The sequence below is a fragment of the Quercus lobata genome, chromosome 10 (genome assembly GCF_001633185.2).
Source record: "Quercus lobata isolate SW786 chromosome 10, ValleyOak3.0 Primary Assembly, whole genome shotgun sequence".
Taxonomy (NCBI): domain Eukaryota; kingdom Viridiplantae; phylum Streptophyta; class Magnoliopsida; order Fagales; family Fagaceae; genus Quercus; species Quercus lobata.
The window spans coordinates 32,700,291-32,717,722 of record NC_044913.1 but is presented as its reverse complement, the minus strand read 5'-3'; the positions used below and the strand labels follow the sequence as shown (position 1 = coordinate 32,717,722).

Below are 17,432 nucleotides of genomic sequence, written 5' to 3'. Positions count from 1 at the left end.
GATTGATGATGCAGTGGACAACAACTTCAATCCGCATGAAGCTAGGATGATCAAATCCATTCCCTTGTGTCTCACGGATGGAGATGACAAGTTGTTTTGGCCGAGTATGGTGGATGGGGCTTACTCGGTCAAGGCTGGCTACAGATTTCTGGTTGATGCTGAACAAGTCCCAAATGTTAGTCCTCTGCCTCCCTCACACCAGAAGAGCTTCTGGAAAGGATTGTGGAAGCTGAAAGTACCAAACCGAATAAAAACACTACTGTGGCGTGCTATCTCGGATGCTTTTCCAACCCGGCTCAACCTGGTAAAGAGAAAAGTCCTTAATGATGCTACCTGTCAGCTTTGTGGTCTGGTTCAGGAGTCTTCAATTCATGCCCTTTGGTCATGCCCGAAACTGAATGGGGTGTGGGAAATGCATTTCAGATTGCTTAGAGATGATGCGATTGGGTGTGTGTCTTTCATGGAGGTTTTTCATTTGTGCTTGGAGAATGACCATCCAGCGGATTTGTTTGCTATGTTAACCTCTCAAATCTAGCATAGAAGAAACAAGCTTAGGATGGGTGAAGCAGTGGCCGACCTGTGCCTACTTGACTCTTTGGCGAGGAATGCTCTTTTGGAATTTCAGCAAGCTCACCCGGTGGCTTCATCTCCTCTTTCTACCCGTCCCCAAACCAAATGGGAGCCTCCCCCCATGGACTGGCTCAAAATCAATTTTGATGGCGCTGTATTCCAGGATAGGAATGAAGCAGGCTTAGGTGTCATTATCCGCAACGACCATGGTCTAGTTATGGCTGCACTAACACAAATTATTCTGCTACCCACTTCGGTGGAGATGGTGGAAGTGTTGGCAGCAAGGAGGGCTCTCATCTATGCTTGGGAACTCTCCTTTGATCACATCATCCTGGAAGGTGACTCGGACATTGCCATCCGTGCGATGTCGAGCGATGTTTTCTCTACTGCAAGTTTCGGCCATATCCTTTCAGACATTAAGGCCCCGGCTTCTCACTTCAGGCAGGTGGTTTTTAGACACACTCGCAGGCAGGGAAACAAAGTCGCCCACAACTTAGCTAGAGCAGCTTATAACTTTCAACCTCTATGTACTTGGATTGAGGAAATTTCTGTAATTTCTACTGCTGATTACTTAGCAGAAATCATTAATGAATAGTTTCTCCCCTCCCCTGTTTGGGGTCGGTTTCTAAAAAAAAAAAAAAAAAATTAGTTTATGTGACTATTATTAACCAATGTAATGTAAACATGCAATATTATCTTTCAAAAGGATAATCAAATTTAACTAAGTTACTTGTTGGCAATATCCTAATACAACTCCATGTTGAATTTAATTAGAGAATCAAATATCATTTAAGAAACTATATCTAAATGTTACCCAAAAAAAAAAACACTTAAGGTTTTTTTGCTAAGTTTAGAAGTAAACTAAATTGGTCAAAGTGAGAAGAGATTGGCTTCATTGTCTTATCGTACCAAAGCAAATGTAAGGTCCATATATTTTGTTATTGTCAAACCATGTCAAATTATGTGTCTCTTATTGAATTTTAATATGTTTTGAAGTGATAATTGAAGATCAAGTTGAAAATACAAAATTTGTTTACGGACAGCTCAAGAAAAGTGCATTTTAAGCATGTGTCTTGATACCTTCTCAATACCTCAAGTCCCTTCTAGGCCAATTTCTATCTCCACGATAGCAGGCTCAATACTGATAGCAATCTCAATACCTCCTTGATTCCTCTCAATAGATCAAGCTTCACATTTCAGCAAAAATCAGCAAAGCCAAAAATCCATAACTTATATATTTCAAGCCTAATTCTAGATCCGTTTAAATTGGAATTTAAAAGACATTATAAGCCATATATTAGAAGGCTTTTTAGGGAGAGAAAAACTTGGTTTGTGCGGTTAGGATTTTTTTAACCAAATTCTCTTAATTTCACCATATCGGAGAGTTTCAAGTAAATTTGAAGTTTGATTGGTGAAGAAGCTGAAGCCATAGCAACCACCACAAACGCTGTTTGAAGAAAACCTTCAAGAAGTTCTTAGAGTCAGTTGGAAGTTTCAATTGTGATTGCGAGGGCGTCATTTGTGAAGGTGTTCATATATTGAAGAATTCAAAGATTCTGAAACTGTAGAAGGTCTTTACTGTATGTTCATCTACTGGGATTGTAAAGTCTAATGACAAGTTTTGCACTAGATCTTAAAGTTCCTTTACTATGTGAATTGTCTTTTGGGAAGGTTTCCCCTAGGTCTTTACTATGAAATTAGTTTGTTTCATTGGTTTTCTTGGGTTATCATATCTTGTCTATGTTACTATTCTATTATGCATGATATTTATAAGGTTGAATTTATTCAATCATTTTGTTGGCTTTATTCCGTACCAAATTTGCTTGTAATTCAGCATTTAGAAACCCTGTATTTAGGTGGGAATCATGTAAGGGTAGTGTGTGAGAAAGTGTGAAGAAAAGTTCAAGAGTGTGCACTCAAGAAGGGCCTCATAACTGGATCTCGCGACTGGCAAGTCGCCAAAGGTGGCACACGTGTGATGCATGCAGGGGAGCTGAAAAGTCATACCAGCTGTTGCATTACAGGACAAAACTTCAAGTCTGGCTAGGCAGTTAGCTCATGACTCAAACTCGTGACTCATTCCAGTCGCGAGGCTGAGTCGCTAGAACACCCTATTTGGTTGTAACTGACTCTTCGCATTCCATACACACCCTACTATAAATACCCTTTTACCCACGAAATATAGAGAACTTCTAGAGAGAATTTTGAGAGAGAAACCCTAGAGAAAAACAAGATTGACTCATCCACAATCTTCATCCTTTAATTCTCCAAAATTCCTCAACTCTCATCCTCTCCATTGATACATCTTTGAGAGGTACACTAGTCAAATCCTTATCTCACCATACCCATATTTGTAAGGAGGTTATTTGGTGCTTAGGAAGCAGTTCAGAAGGGACCAATTCATTTTGGTTGATGCAATAGGCTATTGTGGGATCCGGTAAGCTAGAGAAGACAAGGTTCGGCATAACCCTGTTGGAGCAAGAAGCATGGAGGGCTTAGGTGCACTGGGTAGATTAAACTTGGAGGGTCTTCTGCTATTCATGCATCCCAACTATATTCTCTAGTGGATTATTGACTGCTTGGAGGGCGGCGGAAAGGTTTTTCGCTGAGGACTTCGATTTCCTCTTCAATAACACATCGCTGTGTTGTCTTTGTGTTTGCATCTCTCTTCCCTTAATCTTTGCCTTTTAATTACTGCTGTGGTTGTGATTAATTTCAGTTTGGATTGTTTTACCAATTCTGTTTTAGCTTATTTTCATATTTCGCACATATATTGTTTGATTATAAGTTTGTGTTGGTAATTTGTAAATTGAGGGTCTAAACGTTCATAGGTGTTTTACACACTATTTGAACATTCAATATTGATGTTTATTTGATTAACCTAAGGCTTTCATAATAGATCTAATTAATAACTCAGCCTTAAAACTGGTTAATTCTATCAATAAGATTGGGTGGTTTAGTGTGTGTTACTAACGAATAATGCTGTGAATCGAAAGTATAAGAAAAAAAAAAAAAAAAAGAGATTGTAGGGATGGTAATGGATTAGGTCAAAGAACAAAATAAATAGTGGCGACTCCAGAATTATTTTCTAGGGGGTTAATAAGAAACATAAATTATATAAAATAAAAAATAAAAGAGAACTTGAATATATCGGCACAAAAAATGGACTTGAATATATCGGCACAAAAAAGAGAACTTGAATATATCTCCCATTTGATTGACTTATTTCATATTTTTGAGATCAAAATGGACTTTTTCTAAGGTTTAATATTAACAAATTTCTACTTTTGTTGTTATTATTATTATTTTTTTTTGAGAAATTACTTTTGTTGTTAGTTTTTTGTTTTATTTTATTTTCTAGATTTTAGATCAAATTGGTTTATTATAAGATATTGTTAAAATGATCATATTCACGCTTATTTCAGCTAGGCTTATAAAGGATTAGGGTTAAGGCATTCAAAATTTTATTTTACAGAGGTCAAAACAAAAAAAAATATATATATATATATATATATATATATTATATACAATATTTTTTATGGCCATTTCAGGGGGTTCATTTGAACACCTAAGCTTCAAGCAGAGCCGCCCCTAAAAATAGAGATTGCAAGGATTGCAATGGATTAGGTTTTGTGGCTTTTCTAACCCAAATCGATATATTTAGGGTTTAAGATTTTTTAAATGAGTTTGGGTTTACATTTATTTTAAAGCTGCTAGGGCATAGGAAGGATTTAGTTTTATACATTAAAGTATGTGAATCTGACTCAATATGTCTCTAAATTACTAAAATACCTTTATTATTAATTTTATTTACACACAAAATTTGGGGTTTTAATGTGATTGGGTGAGCTTATCTTTTATTAACTTATTTTGTCTATTGTGCAAAAGTATGATATTGTGTTGAAAAATGACTTTAACAAGTTGTATATTCCGTTTTAAGAAAAAATTGAGCTCATCAAAATGAATGAAAGTGGGGGATTTTCTCTCTCTTAAAATATTATTTGATTTAGACTGTGTTTGGGGTGAAAAGAAAATATTTTCAATGTATTTGGTTGCGTTCTTGTTAATGTTATAAAAAATATATATATTTTTTACTACTTTCCTATATTTTCTCACCTCCCAAGAACATATATAATAAAAACTGATAATTTTAGATAAAAAAAAAAAAAATTGTAATCGACGATTGTTAGTAGTATTTGGCAACTGAAGGTCGGACGTTAATGGAGGGTAATAGTTGACTGGCTAATAATGAGGAAAGCAGTTGGAAGTTCAGTTGATGAGTTTTGGGTAAGGCCAAAAATGAAAGGATCACTAATAAAAGTGTAAAACATTTTCCACCAAAAGTACCTTTATTTCTAGAAGTGCCTTTATTTTACAGTCAATTGAAAAAAAAAATCCAGATAACCAACAATTTGAATTGCCTCAAACACCCATAAATGCTGAAACAAACACAGCCTTAGTGTAAAAGTACTTACTTCAATTTTGTTAAATATAATTTTAAATGCTCAATTTTAGGTTAATCCATCTTGATCTAACCCATTTGACTTTACTCATGGTAAGATATATGGATGGGTGTAGATCTTTCATATATAAATTGGTTGAACTTAGGATGCAATTTCTAAAATTTAATAGGGTTTGGTATATAAAAAATATTTAGACAATTTGGTACAACTTTTTAAAATTTTTATAAAATCTATCATTAAAAAAAAAGTTTAACTCTTGCAAAGTTACACTAATTGTAACTTGAACTCATCTCTATTTAATATCATATGCTTTATAATAAAATTTGGATTCTAGAAATCTTGATTGTGTCAAATGACTATCTTCTTTTTTTGCGATAAATGGCTATCTTTTGCATTGATTTGATTAGACAATCATCTTTGCTTCCTCCTTCAAACTCTATTACCTAAGTTTTAAAAAATATAAAAATTTACATCAACTTAAACTTTGAGAAGTCATTTTATTGTTGGCTTAATTCAATAAAAAAAGTTGTTTGAATTGCATTTTCTTTTTAAGGTATCTTTCCGAGGTTTTAATATAATTTGGGGTAGATGTATTTGAACCTCTTCCTCAACTTTGGAAATCTACATGGATAGAGATTTCGCCACCTAGAGGCGACTAGGAGGCAACCAAGCTAGCTCGTGAAATCCACGTGGCAGGTGGTCTGGATGAGAGTGCTAACATGCACCTTGCAACCACCACGCGACCTTAGGGTGCAACCAAGTTGCGAGTTGCACAATCTCTATACTTTGTATTCTGGACTGCACCTATCCAATGCACAATTGCCAGCACACACACACACACAACTGTGAGGCATGGTAAAGGCTTCGGATAAGGGTGTACAAACCTTAGAAATTATAAGAGAGATATCCAAGAGAAGCCACATTAAGCGTATGAAAAGAGAGAACCTTTTTTTTTGAGAAAAACACAATCCATCCTCTCTTTTCCATCTTTTTCATTGTATTGATTGAGATTTTGTAAACCCTTTCCTTACCCATAATCACAGACCTTGTGAGTGAGAGAAAGCTAATCGAAACTTGAGAAGCCACATTCAAATCCAATCTCTATTGGCGGTGTTTCCATTGGTGCTTCAATGGAGGTTTTTTGGTAAGCTGAATGAAGAAAAGACTTGGTGAAGTTAGTTGCTAGCTAGCTAGAGCTTGGAGGGCTCAAGTACACTAAGAGAAATAGGCTTGGAGAGTTTATGTTCATCCATGTACTGTAATTATTCATTCTAGTGGAGATTTCCGATGGGTGGTTAGGGGGGAGGTTTTTACGCTCGGGGCTCAAGTTTTCCTCTTCCTAAACATGTTTTGGTGTTTAGTGTGGTTTGCTTGCTTTTCCTTTTATTCCTCTACTCTACTATATTGCCATGTCTTGTGTAGTGTAGTTTGTTTGTTTGGAAATTGGTTAAGTCACTTACACTTGGACTAACTTGATTAGTTTAGGTTAAAATTGATTTAGCCACAAAAAGCTTGCTTTAAGGTTCTAAACATTTGCTAGGGTGAGTTTAGCATATTTCAAACTCTATTAACTAATATTTCAATTTCACTTTAATTACTTTAATTATAATCATAATTTATGTTTTAAAATATTAAAATTTACTTACTATGCTTTTACCAAGTAACCCAATATAGGGCAAGACTTAGGTATAGTACTTAGGTGTTGTTCCTTAGATTTCCGTCTTAAGATTCTATCATGTGAATTTTTTCGTATGAGATGGAAGTATATATTTTTTTAATTAAGAGAGGAACTTAAGGAACAATACCTAAGGTACTGCATCTAAATTTTGTTCCCCAATATATGTATGTATTACATGTTGTAAAATTAATATATTTTTTTACATATGAATACTCACTAATTATTAAAATAATTTTGACAATGTTTATAAAATATTTCATATATATATATGATTAATGTATTTTTATTTACATATAATTTTACTGAATCCATACATCGTGCTGGTATATTATATTAGAAATAAATAAAATATTCTATCATTAAAATAAAAAACATTATAATATACTATTTATTTTTATTTTAAATATTAAAATATACTCTAAAGCATAAATTTGGCAGAACAAAACATCGTTGTTTATAAGGTCCGATCCCTAACAGAGCTTTTTTATTTTTATTTTTATTTTTTTTTATGAAGACTAACAGATGATCTGAATTGAATAAATTTGAAAGTTAAATGACTTAATTGAACGAAAGTAAAGCTAGAGAACTAAATTAAATTTTAGTCAAAGTGAGAAAGTGCAATTTATGATTTAGCATTTTTATTTATTTATTTATTTATAATTAGTATTTTTTATTTTACATATAATTTTATTTTATTGTTGCTAATAACATATAATTTTACTTTTCTTTTTTTATTTTATAATAACTTATAATTTTACTTAATCCATACATCATATGTGTATATTATTAGTGATAAATAAAATATTAGCATTAAAATATTCTATTTATTTCACATATATTTAAAGAAAAAGAAAACCTTCCAATTGGTTTGTAGTTTTCACATTGGCTTCAATCCGAAATTGTTGCCGTATTGCGAACCAATTAAGGTCAGCTAGACTAGCAAAATTCTGTGGCTTTCTCGTTTGGCTTGGCATGTCTTTATTTAGTTTTTGAGAAGAAGTTTAGTCCATATTATTAAGAGGGTTGTTCAAATTAGCCTGAAATACAAATTAAACGTCTATTGGCACATCTACCATCCAAACTAACAAAAAATGAAAAAAGCTGTTCGCCTTGCAAGTAAATGAGCAACAGAATTACAATAGATCCATAAGAAAAAAAGGTGAAGTTGTAAAACCAGAGGCAAAGTACTGTGCATCATTTGCAATATGGCCAAAGTCAAACATAGATAGTGAGATGTAGCCTCTTTTCAAAACTTTCATGAGGTTCTCATAATCTCCTTCCTTCTAGGATATACGGTCTTTGGCATTTCTTTAGACTCTTCACTTTAGTGCAGTGTTCATTTTACTATATTGATCGACATAGATCTAGTGTAGATGTAGAGAACTATTGTTTGATGTTGGTGGTCAATCCTGAGAAAAAGTTGTGGTTGTGTATACTATTTCGTTATGGAACTAACATTTTTGAGATCCACTTCCCAAAAGATCTACACCGCCATTATGTCAACCTCGGCATGGGCCACGAAATGTATTGCTCATACTCTCTTTGGATATTGCTTATTGCTGAAAACTAAAAACTGAAAACACTATAACAAATAAATTTTTAAATGTGTAAATAATATTGTAGGATCCAGTTTTAAGGTTAGATTTACATTTTTTCATACTTACAGGTCCTGTGAATAGTGCATGGGACCTAGCCAAAAAATGCAGACGCCAGCGCAAACGCAAACACGTTGCTATCCAAACTAACACTAAGTGATAAAATTACCTAATGATTTTCCAAAAGAGAAATGATATGTATACAATATTTTCATAATATTTTTACAACAAATTATAAGTGACATGTTGTTACTGGTTGTTATTATTATAGCAAAAAAGTAATCTTAGTGTTAGGTTCAAATTTGAACAAATAACAACCAACCACTTATAATTTGTTGTAAAAATATTATGAAAATATTTTGAGCATAACACCTCTCTTTCCAAAATGGGGGCATTCTGCATTGTGTAGTAACGATTTTCAAGTGGATATATGATTCTCGTAACACAGCAAGTAAACCGATATCATCTAACGGCGCACGCTAGATGAATGCCTAAAGTTTAAGCTTTAATTTAAAAATGATTTGATTGCATTGATATCTATTTCTATTACTATATAAAAAGAGCCAATTGCTCATGAATAGTGTCTTTGGTTTATTCAATCGTTCAGCTTTTTTTTTTTTTCCTTTATGATCGCCAAATTTTTGAGCTTTGTTTTTGCTTCTTTTTTTTTTATTTTTTATTTTTTTTTTTTTTATCTTTGTATGTTTACTTTGTAAGCTTATGTTGTAGACATGTAAAAAGTGACAAATATTATACATATTTACCCCCAAAAAAAAAAGGTAAATCTATATATAAAATACGGAAAAGCTATAGAAGGTTTGTTATAGTAGTTTTGGTTTGTTCAATTTTCACTGTTTTGCTGGTAGCTTTTTTTTTTTTTTTTTTTAGAATATGTAAAGTTGCAGTAGATTTGCTACATTATTTTTGATTTGTCCAATTTTTTTTAGTTCCTCTAACTTCCATATTGTTATACATCTGGTCCCTCAAGATTTAATTTAAACAATTAATATCTTTATATATATATATATATATATATATAATGATACATGTTTCATTTATGAGGTAAGTGTTACATTGTATCTCCAAAAAAAAGGTAAGAGTTACATCAGATACAACCCAAGAGGATCCGGTTCAAGAAGTCAGGCTTTCCTGTCCATATATAGTAATCATTGGTCCGAGTATTAATTGGTTTTCTACCAATTTTGACAATATTAGTTCAGTCAAGTTCCATCCCGTCAGTACACATGGAGAATCAGATTTTATTGCTGAATACTGAAAACTGAAAACACTATAACAAAATAATTTTTAAATGTGTGAATAGTACCGTGGGACCTATTTTTAATGAAAGTTTTGTTAAAAAAAAAAAAGGTTTGTGGGTCTTATGAACAGTGAACAAGACATGCACAAAATCCTAGACATGCAAACGCTGGACGCTTGTCGCTATCCAAACGTTCACTAAGGCTCTATTTGGATACCACTTATTGCTGAAAATTGAAAATACTATAGCAAAATAATTTTTAAATGTGTGAATAGTGTGGGACCCAGTTTAAAAAAAAAATTGCTAAAATCCGTACTTACAGGTTTCGTGAACAGTGCACGGGACCCACATAAAAAAATACAGACGCGCAAGTCGCCTGTTTTCAGTGCAATCCAAACATACACTTAAGTAGACATGCAAAACCAAAATGTTACTATTGAGCACAAATGATGGGCAATTTTAGTACCATGCAAATGCAAATATAATGACTTGTGGCTTTCATGAGAACCATATGTTTTAATATTTTGTTGAAAATATATTTAACCCGTTTGGTTTCGGCGTTTACTACATTTCAGCGTTTGCGTTTTGGGCATGGGACCCACGCTACAGTTGCACGCAATAAACGTTTTTTTCTTCTTTTTTTTTTTTTTTTAGCCGTTAATGTTGACTTTTCCTGTGAATTGTACTGTTCATGGGTCCCATGATACTATTCACTTATTTAAAAATTATTTTGCTACAGTGTTTTCAATTTCAGCAAAAATAAGCTTAATCCAAACTGACCCATAATGAGCATATGGAGTTCCAAGTAAAATATTGGTGATTCATCATGCATGGCTCATGAACAATAAAGCTCCAATGCAATCGAACTCTCAAATTAAGAGAAATATCAAACTAAAAATGATGCATCAAAATAAGAAATATTACTAACTTCTGACACTCAATTATCAAAAATATGAGTTAATCGTTCTTCTTCTTCTTTTTTCGAACTATCAAACAAAAAAAAAAAAAAAAAGGACATTTTCAAAACTCTTGTCGGATTATAAAAACATGTTTGTGGTTTTGTGCAAGTTCAATGTTTTAACAGAGATGGAATCAAACGTGTGCAAAATAATTAGATACTGTTAGAGCAGTGGGGTACCGTTTTGGCAGGATTGGAAGGAGACAAGGAAAAAGAAAAACAAGTGGGACTTGGATGGGAACAATTAAATTCTTTTGTTTGGTGTACAACTAGTGATTGTAAAAAGAGATAAATCATTATCCAAATGGCTATTTTACCCACGTACGCTCAAAATGAGCTTATTCGGGTATGTATTGTTAAATTTTTCTAGAAATTGTAAATAATGAATTCTCGTATATACCAACCACTGTAGACATGTACATCAAACCAAATATATTAGTATTTTATTAACAAATATCTCCCCCTCTCTCTCTCTCTCTCTTCAATCATAACAATTGGAATCAATTAATAAAGAATGAATAAAGAAAGAGTAAATAAAGAATTAAAAAAATAATATTTAAATAAAGTAGTAAAAAAATAAATTTGAAATGTTGGGTGTATTATAAAGTTAGTTTGTATAATAGATAAAATATAACTTTTTAGATAGTAAAATAGCAATTGCTATACAAACCTAGATCTGAATGCTTATGACCATAATTTGATTTCATATTACTCTCATGTGTTAAACATTAAACAAATATAAAATATAAAAAAGTCATTCATACGAATTTTTTAGTGATATCTAACAGTGTTTCTGCATTAATAAGCATTTTTCAATTTTTTTTTTCAAAGTTGAAATTTCACTTAATAAATGAAAGGGTCTTTAATAATTACATAAAAACTATGTAAAACATACATAAATTTATAGTTTATGTAATTATTCCCAAATTTAGTGCTTATACACAATTTTATTATGAATGAGAATAAATTATTACATAAAGAACTTGAGGTCATATTATTATTTTTAAATATTATAAAATCCATGTTTTTGTTGGCTTAATTCCGTGCTAAATTTTTTTATAATTATTCTCTCATTTTAATGTGTAAAGTTGTGATTTACAACTACATTTTATGTTAGCTTTATTTCATGACAAAAAGTGTTGTAATTTCATTAATTTATTTCCCTGTATTTTGTGAGATTTTATTGTATTGGGTTTAGTATTAAGTTAGTGAAGAATCAAACATACAATGAAAATCAGTGCAATTTCGTGACTAGCTCGCAAGAAGTTCGTGAGTAAAGGTTTCCATGAAAAGGCCACCTGAGAAGCACATGTTGAAAGCTGAAGAGTCAAGTGTCCAGTTGTATTTTGCGAGTACTTCACAAGACAGGCCATCTTGCAAGGCACCTGCGAAACTCTTTACTTGGAGAATTTTAAGTTTGACTTTCTTACCATTTACTCATACTATATATACCCTCATTACCTACAAAGTAAAAGAGGCTATTCAGAGAGAAAACCCTAGATAGGTTTCTACAACACAACACACCCACCTTTTAGAGAGAGAGCTACTCATCCTTTAGAGAGAAATCATTGTAGTTTCTTTTCCTTTCCCTCTCCCATTATCATACCTTGAGAGGAGATTTGTATTTAAATACAACTCACACCTATTCAGAGTGTAGAGAGTGTTTTGGAGCTTGGGAAGCTTTGGGGATTTGCCAAAAGAAGCCGGTGAGGCTTGGCGGATACAATCGAGCAGTATTGTGGGATCCAGAAAGTTAGTGAAAACAAGACTCCGAGAAGTTCGTTAAGAGCAGGAGCTTGGAAGGTTCAAGTACATTGGGTAGACTAAGTTTGGAGGATCTTTTGTTATTCGTGTACTCCAACTTATTTACTAGTAGATCGATTTTGACTTGGAGGGTCGCGGAGAGATTTTTCGTTGAGTTCTTCGATTTCCTCTTTAATAACACATCTTGGTGTTATCTTGTATTTGCATCTCTCTTCCCTTACTCTTTAAGCTTTATATTTATTGTTGCTTGCTTGCTTATGGCTTAGAGAGTAAATCCGATGATTGCACTTCTTTTACTCTTGTTCTACACTTAAATAAGTTAGAGTAAAAGCAATTAAGCCATAATTTTAAAATTAGGGTCTAAACAAGTTCTAGTGTTTCACACAAATCCAAGCTTTCATAATGTATCTTTATGGGCTTAATTGTATTTGGGGTAGAAAGTACTTGAACCCCTTTGCATTTTGTGAAAGCTGCATTTAGAGTCATCTGCCGACCTCAAGCGACCTCAGGCAACTTGTTTTTGGAGAAGTTGGTTGCTACCAGGAGCTTATAGGGCTCATGTACACATGGAGATATAAGCTTGGAGGTTTAATAGTCATCCGGCCATGTACTACAACTATTCATGCTAGTGGAGTTTTCCGACAGATGGTCGATGGAGAGGTTTTTCCACCTAGGTGATTGGGTTTTCCTCTTTGAAAACACGTCTTGTTGTTTTCGTGTGGTTTGATTTATTTTCCACATTTACATATTGCAATTTGCATGCTTTAGTTTATTCTTGAACATTCTTGCAATATGAAACTTGGCTAAACATGTATATTGGACTAAGTTGTTAGTTTAGTTTTAAGTGTTTAAGCAGTAATATTTTGAATAAAGGGTCTAAATATTTTGCTAGGGTTGCTATAGCATCTTTCAAATATTCTTTTGAAATGTAAAAAATAATGTTCTTTTTTTCCCTCCTCCCTAACTTATTTATTTCCTTTTTCTTTCTTTTTTTCTTTTTTTGAAGCAATTTCCTTTTCCTTTTCTTTACCTTCATTTTCCTTGTATAAATTTTGAACCTTAAAAGATATTAATAAATAGGAAATATTTTCTTTCTATTTTTTGAATGAATTTCAATATATAAAAGAATTAATAGTGTATCATTTGTAAAAGGGTATAAAAGAAGTATATTACCAAGAAATATATAAAAAAGAAATTCACAAAATAAAACAAAAGTATAATTAGTTGTAGTTTTTTTTTTTTTTTGGGGGGGGGGGGGGGGGGTGTGCATAGTTGAAACTCAAACTATTAGCTTTGATTTTCATGCTACGCCCACCCTCAATCACTTGACTTTGCTTATAGTGGTAAGTTGTGATTGAGATTTACAAGTTGAGTCTGATTAATAGACGCCTTAGGCCATTCAATAAGGAAGCATTTAATGCTATTTGTTGCAATCTTGTTTCAATCTCTTTTCTATACTTTTATGACATAGAAATGAACTTGCAACTCTTTTTTGCTCGATCACGTAAAAAGAAAAGGTATTTAAGTATATTTAGTACAGTCTTAACGGGTGTTTATGAGCACCAGCTAACAAAATGCCTTAGATGGTATGGTAGTGATGGTTTCATCGATCACAATTAGCCACACAAATAACATATTGTGAAATATGTTATGTCTTTAGCATTACTTTTTTATTCATATGGAAACTTTTAAGGGTAAAGTATATCAAATCTCCTTGAATTCAAAAAAAAAAAAAAAAAATCCTTGAGATTTGGTAAAATGACCCTCATTTCCAAATTTCATAAAATGACAAACATTCTTAATGTTTTGATAGACAAGGTAATGCTGTAGCACATACCTTAATTAGAAGAGTTAGACTTTCTTTTCCCTTTGATGAATGGAATTTGTTCCTCCAAATATATTTCATGTTTTAAGTGTTCATTTTCCAGTTTTTCAATAAAATTTACGTAGAACAAACTTTGTATATCCCATTATATACAAAATTTTACTCATTTATACAAATAGCAAAACAGAGAGTCATTTGTCTATAAGCATCAAGAAGAGTGTCATTTTGCTCAGGTAGGAATCTTGAAACTTAGGATCCACTTGTCTTAAATTTCAACATGAATTTCAGATGATCATCAAGGTGGAAGCATATACTACATCTTGAACGTGATTGTAAAGCTTGGCATTCCTGAACCGATCTTATCATAGAATTAGTTGATTACTGTATCCCGTGTACGACTTAATAATTTAATATATCGCTCCATCCAAAAGGGGCTTTAACATATCGCAGAATTCAACCGAGAGAGAGAGAGAGAGAGAACATATCTCAGGGGAAAAAATCTCATCGAATAATATTTTTTGATCTAAATAGAGTAACTTGCAATTTTTTCCCCTTTTTGCCAAAAGTTTGACTTTCTATTGTAATTAACAAACTTTGCTCCTAAAAGGGTTAGTAAATGAAACAATTGAGAGCAGTGATTCTCACGATAATTAGACTAATGAAGCTCAGATCAGAAGCAACAAAAGTTCGACTGTTGTAGGATGGACTGGGATAGTAAACCCAAAACACGTCATTTCATGTTGAGTCATATCATTGGTTGGCAGCTGGCACTTGGCAGTGGCACCGTACACCTTTGAATTTGGCGGAGGCATATGTACCAAGAGATCTTCAGCAGAATCAGCAAATTTTTATATTATTTGAAAAATGGATAGTGGCTTTTACTTTTATCTATTCACTTTTTCAAATACACTTTTCAATAGATTTTATATCTCATTCTCTATCTCATTTAAATATTATTTTTTTTATTCATTGTTTATTATTTTTTTTATTCATTGTTTATTATTTTTTTAACAACTACACGTCTTCCAACATTTTTTTATTCAACACCTAATTATTATAATAGAAACAAAAAGATTTGAAGAATGAACAGTAGCTCATCAGACTTGATGAGCTACTGTTCATTAGCAAAAAAAAAAATTGAGGTATAGAGAGCCTGTTGGAGCCCCTTTTTTGGCTCTCACTCTCTATAATAGAGAGTATTTTACACCATTGGAGATGCTCTAATGAAGATGATGAAGATTAGAGGCTATTTGGTTAGCTAAAAAAATTGATATTTTTTTAAAATTTATTTTCAATTTTTAGTGGGACTTTTCACAAAAAAATTTGTTTGACTTAATTTGTACTCAATTTTTATTTTTAGTATCCTAAAAGTTGGATTTGGATACAAAAAATGAAAATATCTTTTCAACGTTTTCATTTTCATAGAAAATGAATACAGTGACAATTTTGTAAATATCAACTTGATGCGAATGTGTGTAAGTGAAAAAAGTAACTTTTTTTTTGAAATAGAAAACAATGTCAAACTCGATTATGATGTATTTTATACCCAAATAATGTATTCAAAACAACTAACACCCTCAAATGTGAAAATGAGTCATTTTTTCTATATTCAATTTCAGAATTTAAATATAAAAAAGAGAAAATGAAAAGTGAATACACTACTTTTTGGAACCAAACAGAATTAGCCTTTAGAGCATCTCAACAAGGGTTCGTGTGGTTGGGGTGAAATTGTGAGGATAGAAAATAGAATAAAGAAAATGGATCCCTTTTTCTATATTTTATTTCAAGATTTAAATACAAAAAAGAGAAAATTAAGAGTGAATGCACCACTTTTTTGAACCAAACTAGATTAGCCTTTAGAGTATCTCAGCAAGGGTTCGTGTGGTTAGGGTGAATTGTGAGGATAGAAAATAGAATAAAGAAAAGTAGAGAGAAAACTGATTTTATAAATGTTTGGTTAGAGAGGAGGGGAGGATAGAAAATTGGTAGAGTCCAGGTATTTTCTCCTCAAGTCCACCAAAATTCTATCTCCCTAATTTGAAGAGAAAATTGAAAAGTAAGGAATAGTTGCGGTCAATAATTGAACTACCCTTCCTTCATTTTACATGCTAGACTCGCTAGTATTTATTTATTTATTTTTGCTCCTATTTTACGTGCTAGATCTTTTTTGTTTTGCAATATTTTCTTGTGCATCCTCAGCATGTATACAGGTCTTTTGTTTTGCCTTTTCTTTTCTTTTTTCTTTTTTTGGGTTTAACTAGATGTGATTTATTTATTTATTATTATTATTTTGGTTTCTGGGCATGATTTTTCTTTTTTTAATAAATTTAGTTAATTGCTTGAAGTGATGGATCTTAGAGGTCTTGAGCAGGAGGAGCAATATCCTTCACTAGAAATTGTTGAACCTCGTGAGAAGAGGACTACTAGAGAACATCGAATTGTTAGCTTTTAAAATATTTGAGTTTCTGATGAGAGGGAGCCAAAGGATTGGATTACGAAAATCCAAGATGAGATTATTTATTTAAGAATGAAAGGTATTGACATTGACGATGTATTCTTAGTGCTGGTGAAGATAATGAAGAAGGTCATGTTTGGTGTGGCTTGATTGACATGGATTAGAATTGAAGAGTTAGATTAAAGATCTCCTCCCATCGGTGGGCTAGAGGGGGAGATTTTTGGGTGCACCACATGCACAAAGTCTAGCCCATGTGAAAGCTCAATCAATGAGCTTGTTGTCCAAGCTTAAGAAGAGTCCTAACTCAAGTTGTATTAGGAATCCATATGCTACTGGGAAAAGAAGTGTGAGGCAGTTGACTTGCTTGTAAAAGCAAGGAGTGGGTGTGTTGCATAGAGTGGGAAAGAACCAAGGAAAGCTACGTGAAAAAGAGAGGAAAATAAATCTAGAGAGGAGAGAGCAAAGTATTGTCATATTTAAGAGAAATAATTAGTGCATGTAAGAGAAAAGAAAACAATGTGATTTTCTTTAGCTATGAGACATATACAAGATGATTTATTATTGTATTTGGTAAATTTCAAGTTAGGCATAAACTTGAGAATTATTATTATAATTGATTTGATGATAATAAAATAATTTGAAATTTGTCTCATAGTTTTTCCCTTGAAAGAGAAAGGGTTTTTTACATAAATATTTGTGTTCTTATGTGTGATTGCTTTTGATTGGTAATTTTGGTGATAATATTATTTGGACCCCAATACTTATCAGAGTTGTTATTCACCAATGTTCAAAATATTAGAAACCCTAGCAACTCCTATATTTACAAAATTGTACACTATTCTATAACCAAATTTCTGAATTAATGG

At 32.4% G+C, this 17,432-nt stretch overlaps 1 protein-coding gene across 1 annotated transcript; it reads left to right on the top strand.

Moving 5' to 3' along the window:
• Nucleotides 1-556: 556 nt before the first annotated feature.
• On the top strand, nucleotides 557-1,165 carry LOC115964649. The gene has a single exon (XM_031083916.1). It carries the CDS (start codon nucleotides 557-559, stop codon nucleotides 1,163-1,165), a length of 609 nt encoding a protein of 202 aa, XP_030939776.1.
• Nucleotides 1,166-17,432: the final 16,267 nt, after the last annotated feature.

Excerpts from the sequence above, each read along its gene's own strand:
- LOC115964649 (XM_031083916.1), top strand. The coding sequence starts at position 557 with ATGGGTGAAGCAGTGGCCGACCTGTGCCTACTTGACTCTTTGGCGAGG.